Here is an 18,764-nt window from a genome sequence, read left to right as displayed (position 1 = left end):
AACAACATTTTTTATTTATTACTTAACCATGTAGTAATGCCTATTTTTGGATAATCCAGTAAAATAAATGCTTTTATTTATAAAGATACTTAATCTCATTTGATGATTATTATTTGGAATTTGGACGCTAACAAAAATCAATAATTTGAGATTATTCATAACAAATTAACGAGTCTTAAAAATAGTCTTAAAATAGCTTTACATTATTCAACACTTAAGTTACTAACATAAGGCTAAAAAGAGTAGTAGTCTGTATTATAGGCTCAATATGATTGGATGTGCAACATTCTAAGCCGTTGTAAAATAGCTGATATACGCAAACCTGTAACCTCACATCAGATGGTCCCATCCATAAACAGCCAACAATTACACCATGGACGTGGCTGGTGCAACATAAAACATGAAAAATAAATCACTCTCATTATAATCAACAAAGCTGTCTACACTGGAAGTGCCCATCTGTGTCACAGTTTGCAGAGTGGGTTCTCTGCTTGGTGTCTTTTTTTCCGCACTGTGGGTAAACCAATATAAACCGTGAAGCGGAATCTCTACTGCTTGACATATTTGTACCATTGCTCTGTATATATGCCATCAAATCGCCCAGCCCTAGTGCTACTTTTGCTTGACTGTTTTCTTAATTCATGTTCATTTTCATCCTGTGATATATGCAGCTGTGGTTTGTCTGTGCGGAACGGGCTGCTGGTCATCATCATGTTGATCTCCAGTCACAAGAGTCTGGCAGAGCAGCTAGTCGCCTGCAATGTCAGTGCCACACTGAAGAAGTGCCTTTCTGCTCAGAACCATCACAGCATGCTGGCCATCATCGCACTCAACCACATCTCCATGGTTCACAAGCTGGAGAAGAAAGGTATCACTCTGCATTATCTTAACCGCATCCTAATAAATGTATCTCTTGCAAAACCTGCACAGGGCATTGAAAAGTAATAATAATTTCTACACCCCTATAATTAGCAGTATGTTAATAAAGTATTTAACAAAACCTTTTCTTTCTTGACTTGGAATACAAGTGTTGGTACCTCTAATCGCCTCTTATGAAATAACATGCACCTCTGTTTGTGTCTGTAGAGTCTAAAGACGAGCATGACTTTAAAGACACAGAGCTGAAAATGTTGGTGGTGAGTTTAAAGGAGATGACGGCCACTAAAGAGGTCATACTGACCTTGGAACAGCTGCTCTGTGACAACACCTCCCAACTGGAGGAAGAGAGAAACGAGGTGAGCCGCAGCAGAGACACCTTCCAGGACCTTATACGCCTCATGGACCAGCATAGAGCAGACCGGGCTGTACAGCTCTCAATCCTTAGGTAAGGCCTTATCATATAGTGATGATAATAAGCCCATGTTGGGAACATATTCCTGTGTTAAACTGTTGTGATAGATTTGCATGCACTGTATGCAAGGTAGATGCACTATATATGATGAATCTCATGGAAAAATGTACAGGCCATATTTCACCCTAAATTAAAAAAAAAAAAAAAAAAAAAGAGAGAGAGAAATGTATAAAAAAAATATTGATATTGATTTTTTTGTTGTTGATTTTTTTGTATTAATATGAGTATGTTCCCTCTAAATTTACATTACTGTAATGTATTTGAACATTTTACTTTTCACAATATTGTTTTTATTAAGAATGTGTGTTTCATATTATATATTATGTTTCTTTGGTGCAAGCTTTGTGACCTTAATCCTTTAACCTCGGATTGGCCCCACTGGTGGGCCTGCGGAGAAAAAAATTATCAAAATATTAATAACTACAGTCTTGACCAACACAAACTAGATATTGATTTAAAGCTTAGAAGCTGTACTTTACAGTGCATGTAGGCATTGTCGAACATAACATATCACACAAAATTACTTGGAGGAGGGGATTCTGGTTAAAATGAGCCCACACATAACATAATTGGATACATAGATCATTAGATAATCCACATGAAGGACAATGTGCACACAGCACATAATGTGCTATCTGGCTAAAAACACGTTCGCTTTCCTGGATCAGATGACTTCATTGGAAGTTATGTAGTACGTTGTCCAGCATCATGGAAAGCTAAACCAGTCATTTTAGGATTCAGATTGCTGCAACAAGAGGCGAACATCATCCAGATATGAGCAGAGAGGATCGTTCGCTCGAATTACATATGGCCACCAGGAGATGGCGCCAAGTTCATGACACTCAATGATGACTCAAATGACAGAATGGAACTGAATGAGATCTTGTTACTCATGCCTGCATGCTTTGGAGAGAGAGCATACCTTAAGTCATTGTTGTATTTTCATGTGTAATTAATTCTTATGTACAATTATGTTTTATTTGTTTGGAGAGACTTTTGGACACTAGGGTAAATCATTTTTGTAATGCCATAACTTTTGATTGCTTTGTCGTATCAACACAAAATTGTACTTGGTGACCGGTAACATGACTGGGAAAAAAACAATAGCAGTTTTTCAGAGGTAGTTATAAGCCTTACATTTTGGGCATGCCACTGAAACAGGACATTTTTAAAAACACCTTCGGAGCTTAAAGGGTTAATTTATGGGCAATTTGTGATCATGTCTTTTGTAGCATTGAACAGAATTTACATTATTTCTGTATTTTTTGCCATTTATTGAACTTTTTGATTGTAGGGATGGTTTTGTGATGGTAACTCTTTTATATTCAACAGGATTTTGAACAAGTTTTTGGATAACTACAAGGAGGATCTATTGCCTTGGCATGAGAGTATTGAGCCATGCCTGTCTTCAATGACAGCCTTTGTCAGTGACAGAGAGGTACTTTTCCTACATATTATTTAATCATATGATTTCATGATAAGTCAGATGTTAGTATTTCATTCATCTTAATCTCCCACACTTAGGTTGTACAGCAGTTCATTCGCTTCCTGTATCGTCTTGCATCTCTGAATAAAGACTATGCTGTTGTAATGTGTCGTCTGGGCACTAAAGAAGCTCTTCTGAAAGCCCTGGACAAACATGCCACCAACCTGCTGATGGTCACAGAGCTGCGAGACCTCATCAATGACTGCGAGAAGTACGCCAGCCTCTACAAGAAAATGACCACGAGTGTGCTGGCCGGATGCATACAGGTATAAAGATCTCAAGTTTTTCTGGACATGTTTTAGGAATGAATGTTGCAAATGTTAATTTGTCCTCTCTGTATCATTAGATGGTCCTTGGTCAGATTGAAGAACATCGTCGTAGTCATCAGCCCATCAATATTCCCTTCTTTGATGTGTTCCTGCGGAACTTGTGCCAAGGTCTGTTCCTGAAAAACTTGCAGATGTTAAGAGTGTTTAATCGCAAAGGAAATGTTCACCCAAAAAATTTAAATCGTATCGTACTCACCCTCATGTCATTCCAACACCATATTATTATTTTTTTCTTTAGTGAAATGCAAAAGGAGATGCTTGGCAGAATGTCTGAGCTGCTCTTTTCCATATATTGGAAGTGGATAGTGATTTATACTGCCCAGCTCCAAAAAGGACAAATCGCAAAGCAGCTCAGACTGTCTGCCAAACATCTTCCTTTGTGATTCACGGAAGAAATAAAATAAAATACAGGGTTGAAATGGCATGATGAGTAAATGTAAATGATTAGGTGAACCTTTCCTTTAAAACTGTGTTAGTAAACTGCAAGGCATAACAGCATGTGTTTAATATCACAAGAATTTTAGAAAAATGAAAGACTGGCTGCTTAAAAGAAACATTGCATCACTCAGTCATATAGCACTTGAATGTTAAAGCTACTAAGCTGCAAGCTCAGTGTTAACTTCGAAAGGAATATGTTCTGCAGGTTCCAGTGTGGAACTGAAGGAGGATAAATGCTGGGAGAAGGTGGAGGTCTCCTCCAATCACCATCGAGCTAACAAGCTGACAGACAAAAACCCCAAAACCTACTGGGAATCCAATGGCTGCACAGGCTCCCATTTTATCAACATCTACATGCATAAAGGGGTGATCATCAGGTATGCTAGCTTAGATACTTTATAACATTTAGCCAATGCTTCTTTATCTATAGATGATTATGGCAAAAATCTAACTTGTTTTAATGCACGACTGACATGCAATGCTCTTATTGTGAAGCATTTTCCTTTTCCAGTTAATAGTATGTATATAAATTTGTGCCATTTATTGAAAATGTTCTAACAATTTATAAAAATGTCTGCAGTTTGCAAATTCTAGAAAGCCTTTTTTATTTTGTCTATTTACATGGTTTTATTGTCCCAAGTTCAATTCCACCCTCACTCTTGTGTGAAAATGCCCTTAATGATGGAACTATTTGTGGCACATCTAAAATCTTTATGATTTTCTTCATTCACAGGCAGTTGACAGTGCTGGTAGCCAGTGAGGACTCGAGTTACATGCCAGCTCGTATTGTTGTTCTGGGAGGAGATGATCCCACAAACATCAACACTGAACTCAACACTGTGAGAAAGCACTTCTCATTCATAATCTCTCATTGCAGATGGGATGATCATACAGAGAACTTGAAGATGGCATGTAAAGGTACCTCACACATTTCATTTTTGTTGAACAGGTGAATGTTGCTCCCTCAGCCAGTCATGTGGTTCTGCTGGAGAATGTGACCCGGTTCTGGCCCATCATACAGATCAGAGTCAAAAGATGTCAACAGGTCAGACAAATAAAATGAGATTTCTGTATTATCACCAGGTTTTAGGCTTTTAGATGTGTCTGATCCATTCTTCCACTGGACCTTTCTCTCCGTCAGATGATAGTAAATATATCCAAATATATCCAATATGATATACAAAACCATTCAACATCAACAGCTTGTTGTGTTAACTCTTTTACCAGCCCAAGAATTAGGCAGAGTCTGCAGGGAATATAACAGAAGGCCGTAGATGAAGTGATGGTAAAAATGTTGTTGAATAATCTTAGTTACGTCTTTCTCAATGCTCAGTTCAGGAGAAGAAATCTATAAATGAGAAATAAGTATGAATATATAAATTCATATATAGAAAGTAATATAATATGAAAGAAAAAAATCAAGTACAGCACAGTTGTATGGTTGCTCTCTTGAAGTAACACACAAAGAGGTTGCCTTTAAAAAAAAGTCTCATTAGTCAAATTAGAACATTAGTCACCATCGCTTTCGTTGAGATGTGATATGTCATAGGTACATTTACATTGCATTTAATGAGTTAAAATCTTATTTTAGTTAAACCTTGACACGTTGATTTCACAACATTCTTCCCTTTTAACACATATGACTCTAAAGACAGGTGTAATGCGACTGTTTGATTTTAATTCACATTCTGTGTAAAAATTTAGTTTGACCTGCTTTGTATAATGTGTGTCAAAGATGAGATCCACACATTTTCATTGAATAATGTCTCTTTTAATATCCTTTCTGTTCTTAATAGTCAGTCATTGATCAAAAAGTAAAAAGAAAAAAAATAGATCAGATGTGATTAAAAAACAACGAATAACACGTGTGTCAGATTCTCGCTCTGAACTGCCGATTTATCTTAAAGAGACAGTTCCCAGGGTTCCCACACGTCCTGGAAAACCTGGAATTTTGCAATGCAGTTTTCCAGTCATGAAAAGGTCATGGAAAATGAGAAAAATACCTAAATTGTCCTGGAAAATTATTATTTGTCTTGGAAAATGTTTTAGTATAATAAGACTGTTTAACTGTTATGTACAAAAACATGGTAGTTATTAGTGCTGAAACGATTAGTTGATATTATCGACATCAACAAAAATAAAAAATTGTCGATAAAAATGTCTGTTGTCGAATAGTCGTTTGATGTCAATTAACGGAACATGAGATCATACGAAACTCTAATGATGGTGCGCGAGAACAGCACTGCAGCTTGCGCCTGACTGAGGAGAGGAAGAAAACACACCTCACAGTCTGTATGTACTCTGAACTTTCACAGCTTCAGGTGATGTAGATCGCAGAGTTTGAGGGGATTATATAAAAATACCAAATAAGTAAATACAGAAGCACTCTCGTTGTGGAATAAGTGGAACTGGAGCTGCTGCTCTGCTGAAGCAAAACCTAGCTGTTATATTTAATTATAACTTTATTAAAGTTAAAATAATAAGGAAGCAGGTCATGTAAATAACTACAAACTCCGAAACTGGCATTTCTCTGTGCGGTCAGCGCCTCTTCTATGAGTTGCGCGAAGTGTCCCGAACTAGTGGAGAGATTGAAACTGCACCCATCTGAGGCACACCTTGGCGCGGGGACGCTCATCCCTCGAGCGTGCACGCTTGCTGCAGCTAGATTATAACGTGATGGCTCGCGACGTATTGTATCATAATACAGTATGTTTTTACATAATGTGTCACTGTGCATTTCTTATCATGAAGAAAATTGGCAATACGCAGCTTTATTAATAAGAGAGAGTTTTGTGAGTTAAAGATGGATTGAAGTGAACAGAAAGGTGAGAGCGGGTAGTTTTGATTGTTTTTGTTTTGGCTTGTTTTCCAATTTAAATATTTAAAACAACGTACATTTACTTCAGCTATACTGCAGAAGAAAAATTTTTTAGCTGAGAATGTTGAATATAATATTAAAAATACAAATATTTTAAAATATCTAAAATTATAAGTATACTTTGTCTTTACTGCAGTCGCAGAAGTATAACCAAGTTAAAATACACTTATATACAAAATACACTTATATTTGTCTCTTAAAGCAAGTCTAAATATCTTATATGTTGCTTCTCAAGTAAATATATTTTTAGACCATTTTAAATTGAAAACAAGACAAAAACACTTGGTGACAATAGGATTTTTTGCAGTGACTTTTTTTACTGAATTAAACTTAAGGATTTTTTTCCCTTTAATTCAGTGAATGTCATTTAGAGGTATTTTTAAAAGATGATTTTGTCCGCTTTATTGTTAGCAAGCATGATTAATGCAACCTTTTAAGTCGGGGCACAAGCTGAATTATCGGTTAAGAGCTAATGATTAATCGTTGCAATAATCGCTGAATAGTCGAATAATCGTTTTAATAATTGTTAGATTAGTCGATTATAAAAATAATCACTATCTGCAGCCCTAGTAGTGATCTGGACTCTGAATAGTTGTCAAATACACATTTATATTGTTTTGCACTGTCAACAGCTGCACATTGTGAAACAACATCAACAGTTGACTGTCATGAACGATGCTCTGTCAGGTACATGACCTGCTCATCTGGACACCAGCTGTGCCTAAGGTCTCACTTAAGTTGGGATGTACAGTTTAAACTAAGGGCTTAGTTAGGGATATGTTAGTTTGTAACTTAGTCATTGCTTAATTTTAATTGCACCACCAGTTCCTTACAGAATAAGAACTAATATTCAATAATTCAAAGATCGGAGTCCGCTCATACCGTGGTTACCACATGTAGGGCCCTATGATTTCCACAATGCAGCAAACACGGATGGAATCACTGAATCCAGTCATAAAAATGGCATTAGCTATAAAACACAGAATGTCACAGAATTTGACATATTTGGGACGAAAGTGAATGTTAGAATGCACAATTAATCACATTAAAATTATGATATATCCTAGTGAGATTATTAAACCGCGATTTAATTGAAAAACTGTAACTGCATGTGCTGTTTCAAAATTAATGTGTGAAGCAGAACAATGAAGTGTGCTGTACATATAGACTATATTTAATCAAATCACAGCTTTTTGGGGTTTAATAATTACACTGGGCCATGTAGTGAACTGTTTATCTGGAGGTGGGAAACTACCGTCAAAAGCACACAGAAACACCAAAATAAAATCTCAATTTAAATGTGGAAATAGGAAAAAAATAAAATATTACAACTGCTTAGTAATGTAATGTTTACTGTTATTAAGCAATTTCTCACATTTGTGATGTTCTGTAGTGCAGCATTTCATTTGACAAAAATGTCTGCTATGTTGTTTTGGATTGTGCTGTGAGAATTTTGTATACAAGTACTTCAGTTGATAAATAATGTAATGTGTAAAAAAAAAAAAAATAATAAAAATAATTATATTTTCATTTGATTAAAGTTTTAATTTGTCTTGACACCATTTTGACATTTAGAATGTAATTAAACTGTTGAATGTGATTATCGAATACGAATAACCACTATACATCATGACCTCTCGTGTATTTTTGTATACATTTTACACACATAGGGCACATAAAATGCCCTGAAAAATTGTCCCTTGACAAGATTGGGAACTCTGGTACCATTTTAGCGCTTGTCATACAAATGAATGCAAATTATTTTAAACAGTGCTAGCTTATCATTAAAATATATGCAGTTTAATGAATCATATTGATAAAATGTAGAATTTATACATTTTTAAAAAGCTAAAAATTCAAATGTCAAACAAATTCTAAATATATACACTGTGTATGTGTGTATAATATAAAATATACATATATAAAAAAATAAAGACACTTTCACATACTATATATAGTGGTAAATTTCCTGGCCAGTTACCTCCTATACATTTTTAAATGGTCCATTCATGCCGTGTTGGAATTTCTGTAATTGCTTTGTTTCCGACTTGTATATGTTGTTTATGTAATTTCGTAATACAAGTTGGCAACTCAGAATTATATGTTAGCTCTGAGTTCTCTCATTTAAGTCCTTGAAAAATTGGTGCTGGACAAGTTACTTGAAAGTCCATGATTTCCATTTAATGATGTCTGTATGAACCCTGAAAAAAAGATTTGGTGCATAACACGGGACTTTTAACTATGAACAAGCCCAAAATACAATGGTGACTCTTATTTTGAAAAGTCTGTGCTCCCAGCTCACACAAACACATAAGGGAAACAAAATATACACTCTTACAATCATCTACTGTACAATGTATTTCAATATAAACACTATAAAGTAGACCTGATACAATAATTAAATAACCATCTGGTTATTTGAGATAACCGTGATTATTGTACACTTCCAATTTCAATCACATTTTACTGTCCAAATGAGGACATTTTTAAGCAAATATATTAATGCCATAAACAGTGCACTTGTGTCTCGTTTTTCATTTAATAATAAAAAATGTGAAAGCCCTAAAACACACAGTCGTCATAATCTTGAACACCCTAAAACAAACAATTAATCGTCATAATCGCGAAAGCCCTAAAACAAACAATTAATCATCATAATCGCGAAAGCCCTAAAACAGACAATTAATCGTCATAAATCGCGAAAGCACTAAAACAGACAGTTAATCATCATTATCGCGAAAGCCCTAAAACAGACAATTAATTGTCATAATCGTGAAAGCCCTAAAACAGACAATTAATCGTCATAATCGTGAACGCCCTAAAACAGACAATTAATAATCATAAACGTGAATGCCCGAAAATCGTTAAGTTGTCTTTCACAACTGATTTCAAACTATCATTCTGGTCTGGCTCTGTTCCTATCAATTTAAATCAAGTTAGGTCTATGTTTTGTTTCTAATTGAATATTCTGTTTCACTTAGAAATGTGTGACATTAAAGATGTTAAATGGGTTTCGAATGCTGTTTTATGTTGGCTTAAGAGTTGTACTGTTGTTGTGAATTCTAGAAATAAAACTTATGGCCTTCATAAGAATCTAGTAAGTTTGTCTCAAATGAGAGTTGTTTTTGCACTACAACTACTGGACTTTCAAATCCAGCAAACATCTTGTGTGATTCCAGTAGGGATGTGCACGAGTTATCGACTAATCGAGTACTTGGTCTGCACCAGCTAGTCAACTTTAAAAAAACAAATTGAGTTTTGCGGTTACAATTGAGTCCACTGGGGGGCACTGTGAATGTAACGTCGAGGTGTCTAATGAGAGAAGATGATTTGATGGCTTCTGTGCTTTTGTGGTGAAAAGAAACTGTGAAGCGGTACAAGAAACTCAGAAGCTTTTCAGACTAATTTTCACCACTTGTTTTTCTGAATAATAACTTGTGAAATGATGAAAATGCCTTTGTAGAATCAGAGTTTAAATATGTGCATTACCCTATTGCCATCAGTATTTGTTTCTATGCAAATGTTTTTTACTTTTTACATTTGATTATTTTTTATTAATGCATATTGTTCATTTAATATTTTCCCCAAAAGAAAAGCATAGTTTGTTGAAGTTACCTTATTTTGAAACCATTCTTGGTAACAGTTGTGAGTAAAACACTTTAATTTAGGAGTAATTGATAATTTGTTTTTTGTGGATTTGAGTACTCAACCACAAAATTACTTAAATGTCCATCCCTAGATTCCAGTATCCCTGCGTTTATATTTCGAATGTGCTACATTGAACAAATTGTCTTCCCTCCTGTGGTACAGGGTGGCATTGACACACGAGTGCATGGTTTTGAGGTGCTGGGGCCAAAGCCTACATTCTGGCCAGTGTTTAAGGAGCAACTGTGCTGCCGCACGTATCTCTTCTACACAACAAAAGCTCACACCTGGTGTCAGGAGATCCTGGAGGACAAGAACCAGCTGCTGCAGCTTTTTAACAAGTGAGACCTTATATCACATCTGAACTTTATAAAGAGCAGAATTAAGAGAATGAAAGCTGAGCTTATTGGCCATGTACACTGCATAGTTTTGGGAGTGACATCCACATTTAAATATGAACATGAATCCCCTACATTATCGTTCCATGAGTGTACGGAATACAGGAGTCACAAAATTGCTTTGGTTGACTAAAACTAGCAACGCTTTGGCATCAACAGTTTACCAACAGTTTAACCCATTTGGTGTTTGCTATTTTAGAAGAACAAAATAGTGATTATTAACGTCTGGAAATTAAAGGCGGTTGGGAGAAACTACGTCAACAAGTCTAGATGCACATCTTTGATCTTTCTAGCACCGCAACTAGTTGTTCAGTTCTGTACACACAATGCTGATTTTATGAAAATGTGATTTTCACTACCTGATTTTTTTTTTTAAGTAAATTCAGTTGTGGCCATTTTGTAGGCCTATTTGGCAGCAGTATTTTATGGTGGCCTTGTTTTGCTATTCCTGATAATTTGTGAAATGCCAATGCAAAAAATATTTTTCTCAATCTGTGTTTTTGTCTTGTTGTCCAGTCAGAATATCTAAACATCCTTGAAACAAGATGAATATATGATTATGACTTGTTTTCAGAGAATATTTAATGATTTAATTATATTTTTTGCACCCAATGGTAATTTTTTCCTTGTTTCAAGCACACATCCTGCAAAATTTAGTGAGGTTACTTTCACTGCCTTATTGAAAACAAGACATAAAAAAAAAAACTATGATTTTTTTTGCATTGGAGGTAGTGCTTGCGGTTGTCAACTTTACACCCCTCTTTATGTGGGTCTCTCTCTGGTCTTAAGGTTAAACAGCGCACTGAAACATGAGCAGATGTTTGCTGACCGATTCCTGCCTGACGCTGAGGCTGCAGAGGCTCTGGGTCGGACCTGCTGGGAAGCCCTTATCACCCCCATTATACAGACCATCACCATCTCAGGTATCGAGCAGTCGTGGGATCAACCATTGAGATTTTTATTTTATTTTTTCTCCCCAATTTGGCATGCCCAATTCCCAATGCGCTCTAAGTCCTTGTGGTGGCGTAGTGACTCGCCTCAATCCGGGTGGCAGAGGACAAATCTCAGTTGCCTCCGCTTCTGAGACTGTCAATCCGTGCATCTTATCACGTGGCTTGCTGAGCGTGTTACCATGGAGACCACGGAGGCTTCACGCTATTCTCCGTGGCATTCATGCACAACTCACCACGTGCCCCACCAAGAGCGAGAACCGCATTATAGCAACCACGAAGAGGTTAACCCAACGTGACTCTACCCACACTAGCAGTTGGGCCAATTGGTTGCTTAGGAAGCCTGACTGGAGTCACTCAGCACGCCCTGGATTTGTACTCGTGACTCCAGGTGTGGTAGTCAGCGTCTTTACTTGCTGAGCTACCCAGGCCCCCTTGATTTTGAACCCATATTTAATGTATTAGAATGTTTGGATTGTCCCTCTATGGTTTGGCTTGTATTGACTTCCTTGTTTTCTTCTCTCTGTAACAGAAACTTCTGTTCTGAGCCCTCTGTCCTGGCTGCTCAATGAGTATTTGGTGAACTCCGAATCGACCAAGCGGTATAAGACCTCGGCATCCATCTTCAACTCCCGCGTACGACGGCTCACTCATTTACTTGTCCATGTGGACACGAGCACTATTGATACACAAGAACTCAAACCTCCCATCAAATCCAGTGAGTGACTTCAAACACTACAACAAAAACTACAATACTTCCTATAAAGACTGGAGCACTGCTACTGTGGGGTACTTTTATATGTAGAATATAAGGGTAATAATTACTAGCCAGTACAATAGAACAGGTGTGCTATTTTTAAATCACCTGCTGTAGATGTGTTAAATGAAAGCTTCTGTATTTCAAGATATTTTTCTTGTTTTCAGAAGGTATCAACAGAAGCAGAGATTTAAAGAGTAAGTAATGGTATAGAAGCTTATGTTCTTTTATTTCTACTTCATTTTATGTGTTTTGCAGAACCATCCATTGCTAAGTTCAACTTCAAACTAACTTACCATAAAAAAAGAATCAAAGTTGTTTTTTTTTGTTTTGTTTTTTTTTTTTAATTCCACTCTTATTTATTTATTGATTGATTGCTCAGGCTTTCAATTTAAATTGCTGGTAGAGCTGCACGGTTTGTAAAAAAAAAAAAAAAAAACATTATTATTTGGCAGATATTGCGATTGCAACTTCAACTGTAATATGATAACCATTTAACATCTCATGTGTTTTGCCCATCCTCTGCTGACAATAGAGCAAGTTACTTTTTAAGGCTGTTCACACTTGAGTCCTCTTTAAAACAATCAAACCTGGTTCTCCTTAAGTTGATCCTAAACTGAAAATTACAAATAAACTTAAAATAAATCTCCATGTTCACTATGTACTTCCTCTTTTATGTCCACTTTTTCGATATGATTTGGTCTCAGTACACTTCATCTTTCTTGGAACCCAGTCCACTTTAATATCATATTAACATAAAATAATATTGTATTATTATTATTATATTGAAATTTGGATTGATATTATTCAATAGTAATATAAATAAATACAAAATTGTGCGCTTTAACAAACCATCTCCTTTTCTGTGGCATGATGTTTTTCGTTATATTAGATTTGTATTATTACTCTTGAATTCACTGAAAACACTGTATCACGAACCCTACAAGAGCTTCGAATATGTGTAGTAGGCATAACAGAGTGCCGCCCTTTACATGTCTGCATATGAAGTAAAGTCCAGCTTTTTCTGGTTAAATCATCACATGGCCATATTGCGATTAAATGTATATTATATTTGACTTCAGTTGATTGTGCACCCCTTATTACTGGCATGTTGTTTTTTTCTCAGTTTTGATGGTATTTTGGTTGGTAGACCGTATTATATGTGCGATCCTATTTTTGACATTTGCTGCAACTTGTCAGTGCCTTTATGTGCTTTTGTTGTTTCACAGATGGTAAAGAGGGGAAGAATAAGGAAACAACAGCAGTGAGCTCATCTTCATCTTCTTCCAAACCCAAAGTGAAGAATACTAGCAGCATTGCAGGCATTGCTCTGTGCTGGCAAGGTGTTGTTCAGCGACAGGTTAGACAAATAAATATTTGCAATGGGTTAAACATGTTTTCACTCCCATATGAATATATTCTCTGAGATTTTTGGGTAGAAAATCTATAAAATTCTGTAGAATGGAAACTCTTGTTTGGTACCTGAAAGGAGTATTATGTAAGCTAAACTTTTTCCATGTGGTCTGCTCATATCCAAGTGATTTGGATATGTAGTTGTCCAAATTTATTTATAAAAATAAGGTTTAGTTGTATACAGATAAGTTGATAACCATCTAAGAATCTCAAACTAAAATGGACAGATCAGAGCCAGGTAATTCTGTTGAAAAGTTTACAATTACTTTGTTTACAGTGACAGTGTTTGGCTGTTTCCAGGTAAAGACTTTCTTGAATTCGACATCCAGCCTTGCTGACTTCGTAGAGAGCTACAGGAGCATGTTTTTACGGCTGAAGAATGCCATGGAGGAACTTTTCGGCCAGCACACAGCGTTTGTGCTTGCGCTCCGTCAGGGGTTCTCTGCCGCTCTGCTTCAGCTCTCCATCCTCACTGCCATGCATGTGAGTCAGCAGGGAATGCTTCAGTGAATCTGTCATATTTAAAAAAATGCAGGAAATTATATTTTGCATGAAGAAAATTAGGCCTATTTTTGGACTGTTTAGATCAAGGGTCTTCAACAGGGGGTCCATGGTGTTACAGCAGGGGGTCTGCAAATTATTGTTTGACCCACCATTGGCACTCGTAATAGTCACTCACATGCGAGCGATAGAGAGGAGTATGCATTTTAATCCATTGCACCTGCATGCCAAATCGTCGTCCCATTATTTTTTTTTTCATTTTGTTTTTAATTGTTTTTTTTGTTTTTTTGCTCCCCAATTTGGAATGCCCAATTCCCAATGCGCTCTAAGTCCTCATGGTGGCGTAGTGACTCTCCTCAGTCCAGGTGGCGGAGGACGAATCTCAGTTGCCTCTGCGTCTGAGTCCGTCAATCTGCGCATCTTATCACGTGGCTTGTTGAGCGCGTTACCGCGGAGACATAGCGCGTGTGGAGGCCCACGCTATTTTCCGCAGCATCCACGCACAACTCGCCATGCACCCCACCGAGAGCGAGAACCACACATTATAGCGACCACAAGGAGGTTACCCCATGTGACTCTACCCACCCTAGCAACCGGGCCAATTTGGTTGCTTAGGAGACCTGGCTTGAGTCACTCAGCACGCCCTGGATTCGAACTCACGACTTCAGGGGTGGTAGTCAGCGTCAATACTCGCTGAGCTACCCAGGACCCCCTTCCTCTTTCTTTTTAATCCTAGCTCATATTCGCGTATCCTGATGCATTTAGTTATGAACTGATTGGAACGCTAAACATTATTAAAGTGTGATGAAACTGAGCTAGTCAGAAGAAGCACGCATCCCTGATAAACCGTTTGCGCGACCACTGCTCATCACGAGCTGCTCAAATCGCGACACACATCAGGTTCAGCTGCACTGCTGTGGAGGGTCGCTTAGTAAATGCGTCTACTTTGCATTGGTCATGCTGAGCGGATGAGCATATGCCAGCCTACAGTTTCTTTTATTATTAGTTGCTTTTTGCTTTCAGAACAATAGACTACTTGCCTGGTGTAAATAAATAGTTACCGCTGAGATTATCAAGCTGGCATACACAGTCCTTAGCGTTCCACATACACGATGGTGACTCTCAAATCAGCAATTAAAGGTGCACTCAGTCATTGTTTTCCTCATTGCAAAGATTTACCTAATGAAATTATTTGTAAAATATATGTATTAAAAGTATCACTCACATGAAATGAAGACTCCATATTAGTATCCTTATAAAGTTGTTTAATTCTGCTTGGACAGGGTCTATCTGTCTGTCTATCTTTCTTTCTGGCTGTCTGTGTCTGTCTGTCTGTCTGGGTGTCTGTCTATCTATCTGTCTTTTTATTAAGGAGGGGGTTTCGAACAGTGATTACCTGTCTTTTAAGGAAAATGTCACTTCATGTCATAAAATTTTGCAGACCCCTGCTGTACATTATTTAATGATTATTTCAATGGCTCTGCAATATAAACATCAATATGAAACGGGTCCCGGCTCTGTTTCTCTACCCACCAAGGGGTCCTTGGTCCGAAAAATGTTGAAGACCCCTGGTTTAGATTATTGGCACTGTAACATTATTTTCATGTCAATTAAGCAGTTATTTCTTAATTTTCATTTTTGTAATTCAATAATCACATTACTATTACATTCAAATTCTCATCTTAAAAAAACAATAATACACTATTTAAATTGTCAGGAATTTATACATCATTGTATTATTTATTTTACTGCCTTTTCAGTTATGCTATTTAAATTAAAAACTCATATTACTGTTTTTTTACTGTATTACAGTAATTAGAATCAACTTATAATAATGGTAATTACAAGAAAACTCAAAGCATCAAAATGTCAGTGAAGAATATGGTTAAGTTTCAGGTAAAATGTGCTTAATTGTCAGGATAATAATGTCACAATGCAAAACATCTTAATAGTCTTAAAATAGCCTTCATTTACTTCAAATAACTTAAAATACAAATAATTGTTTTCATATGTGACATGGACATGTCTTGAGGTTACTTCATACCAGACACACTCTAGAAAAAAAATCCTGGATTATATTGATGGAAAACCCTTGATGTCGGAATGATTTGTTACACTCTTGCTTTCCTAAATTTTATATATAAATTATTAATAGTGCACTAAGTAATTTTATTTTTTTCCCGAAGACCACAAAAATGAATTCCTTTTAAACATATAATCCATTTAAATGTCAGATCTCAGACAGTGATTTCATGAGTAATGATTGTTTGAGACACAGATTTAAATTTTTCTTGAAGGTGAGTGAACGGTTTGCACAGTACATTGACAAGATGATCCAGGAGAGTGGAGTGGACTCTGGGAACGTGGACACTTTGAATCAGCTGCAGCAGTTCCTGGAGCCCATGCTTTTCTTGTCGGGTTTGGAGCTGGCCAACACCTTTGAGCACTTTTACAGGTATTATAACAGCTGCTGATAACTACGACTGAGTGATATTGCTAAAAAAGTTATATCTTGATTATATTTCAGCCTTTTGATGAGATTGTATTGATATCTACCTCGATGTTAATGTATTTGCTCTGAAATGGCCAAAAAAGATGTATTTTCCATAATTGTCAGACAAACAATTATTTTGACCAAACAGCCGTTGTTGACGACTAGATTCAAATTGTTTAATGCAAGAACTAAAACTGCAAGTACATTTTTTATTTTTTATTTTATTTTTTTTACAAATTATCAATGCTCTTTTTTTTCCCCACACTGTTTTTCACTTGGCAGACACAAGGAAGAATAATCATTTAATCATTTTTATTTATGTGCTCCAAAATAACAACACATAGTTATGAAAGTAATGTTTATGTACATATATTTTAAAACTATATGCAGTTGCCAGGCGGAGACTTTTTTAAACGTTTCTGAGTGATGATGCAAACGAATTGCTGAATCAGAGTTTAAAGTTTAAATTGGAGACACTATTAAAACATCTCTGTCTGACATGGTCTTTGGGAAACTAAATGCCCATATAAAAGTGCATCGATATCATCGGGATATTCGCAATTATTATCCCGAATAATCAGTGAAAACAGGTTGTGTTGACGTACAAAAGTGCAAGCTTAAAACAGCTTTGCAACAGAAATCTTTTCTGTTCATCATGTTTCTCATGTTGTACATGACTCCCTTTGTGTTCAGGTATTACCTGGGTGATCGACTGCTGGGTCTGGGCAAGCTGTGGTTAGAGAGTGCCGTAATCGAGCACATTGGTACCTGCTTCCCAAACCGTTTTCCCCAGCAGATGTTGACCAACCTCAGTGAATCTGAAGAGCTTCAGCAGGAGTTTCATCTGTACCGTCTACAACAGCTGGACAAAAATCTGGAGGACTTCAAGGAGGTGAGAGAGACAAATAGAAAGCAAGAGCTGCTTAAACTCAAAATGAAAGCAAAATTGACCTCATTTACATTCTTCATGCATGTACCTGGTCTTTTTGTTTGCTATTCATTAGTGCATGTTATTTCAATTTAAAGAAATGCATTTGTAATCTTTAATCAAAATGCAATTATGGTTAAAAAAAAGTTAATGTTAACCAACAGTCAAATAGCTATTTAGGTACTGTTTTAGTGAACTTACATTAAGGTCTGGCTCCATTCTGGTATGGAATGGCCACTTTTCGTGATCCAATCAATTTCAGTTTTAGTTTTTGAAATGCACCTCATTTGATAAAAAAAACATCCCATTTTAGAAGTAAAATGGGTTGCAAACAAGGTTTCACATTGACAAATGTTTTATGAATAGAGGTCACAGTGTCATCCTTAGAAAATCAGCTGTTTGCATCATCATGCAGAACTCGAGGGCTTTGCTCACACTTAAAGGAATAAAATCCTATCTGTTTGGCTTTCTTCTACAAAAATTCTGTATTCACTTCATAGAAATTGTTGCATAGTTTACTACATAGGAAAGAAATTAGGGAAAATGACAGTGTATGACAATACATACACTGTGTTATGAATGATGAAAAAAAACGGACATGTCCATTCAGATTGAAACACACTTTCTAAAATCTAAATTTTAGTGGTTGACCGATATATCACCGAGGCTGATAAATTGGCATCGCCAATAAATTATAATTATTGGCATTGCCAATAAATTTTACCGTTTGGCCCGTGTGCAACACAGTGTCATTTAAACATTCTGCATATCAGAGCCACGGCAGACGCGTTTGAGCTCATAATGTTAAAGTGCTCGCCTGTTTCATTCTCCCTCTCTCTCCTCAACAGTTCCCTGTAACTTTTAATGTTCCTTTCTTATGATAAAAGGCAAATATCAATAAAACTTGTATTATATACCATTTGTAAATATGCAGATATCTCGGTTAAACAGATGTAATTCACGATCCTCATAAAAATTCAGCGTTTTCTTCCCGTTGAGCACTCATCTAATATCTTCCTCTGAAGCGCGTATTCTATCAGCCAGAATCAAAACTTCAGGATCAAAAGTTCCTCTCATACACAACTCATGATGGTTAGTCTGTGACATTCCAAGCAGGCGATCCAGGCCGTTTAAACTGTCAGGAAATAGTTCCGCACGAGCGCTAGTACAACTCCAAGGCTGCATCCGAAACCAGG

General features: G+C 36.6%; 1 protein-coding gene across 4 annotated transcripts in view; it reads left to right on the top strand.

The window, feature by feature from the left end:
- LOC127412404 (cullin-9-like) overlaps nucleotides 1-18,764 on the top strand; it is a 72,985-nt gene that overhangs the window by 32,119 nt on the left and 22,102 nt on the right. For 2 of the 4 annotated variants that reach the window (XM_051648726.1, XM_051648723.1), the window contains exons 11-26: nucleotides 672-868; nucleotides 1,087-1,324; nucleotides 2,684-2,789; nucleotides 2,876-3,103; nucleotides 3,184-3,274; nucleotides 3,810-3,981; nucleotides 4,338-4,443; nucleotides 4,554-4,649; nucleotides 10,293-10,468; nucleotides 11,315-11,448; nucleotides 12,008-12,193; nucleotides 12,400-12,429; nucleotides 13,462-13,592; nucleotides 13,946-14,128; nucleotides 16,444-16,601; nucleotides 17,334-17,532. In XM_051648726.1, coding sequence (XP_051504686.1) covers nucleotides 672-868; nucleotides 1,087-1,324; nucleotides 2,684-2,789; nucleotides 2,876-3,103; nucleotides 3,184-3,274; nucleotides 3,810-3,981; nucleotides 4,338-4,443; nucleotides 4,554-4,649; nucleotides 10,293-10,468; nucleotides 11,315-11,448; nucleotides 12,008-12,193; nucleotides 12,400-12,429; nucleotides 13,462-13,592; nucleotides 13,946-14,128; nucleotides 16,444-16,601; nucleotides 17,334-17,532 — 2,431 coding nt within the window. The remainder of the gene's footprint in view (nucleotides 1-671; nucleotides 869-1,086; nucleotides 1,325-2,683; nucleotides 2,790-2,875; nucleotides 3,104-3,183; nucleotides 3,275-3,809; nucleotides 3,982-4,337; nucleotides 4,444-4,553; nucleotides 4,650-10,292; nucleotides 10,469-11,314; nucleotides 11,449-12,007; nucleotides 12,194-12,399; nucleotides 12,430-13,461; nucleotides 13,593-13,945; nucleotides 14,129-16,443; nucleotides 16,602-17,333; nucleotides 17,533-18,764) is intronic. The other 2 variants (XM_051648724.1, XM_051648727.1) reach the window with 2 other exon arrangements.

This window comes from Myxocyprinus asiaticus, chromosome 21, assembly GCF_019703515.2.
Source record: "Myxocyprinus asiaticus isolate MX2 ecotype Aquarium Trade chromosome 21, UBuf_Myxa_2, whole genome shotgun sequence".
In the NCBI taxonomy this organism is placed as follows: Eukaryota; Metazoa; Chordata; class Actinopteri; order Cypriniformes; family Catostomidae; genus Myxocyprinus; species Myxocyprinus asiaticus.
This window is presented reverse-complemented; position numbering and strand designations above follow the sequence as displayed.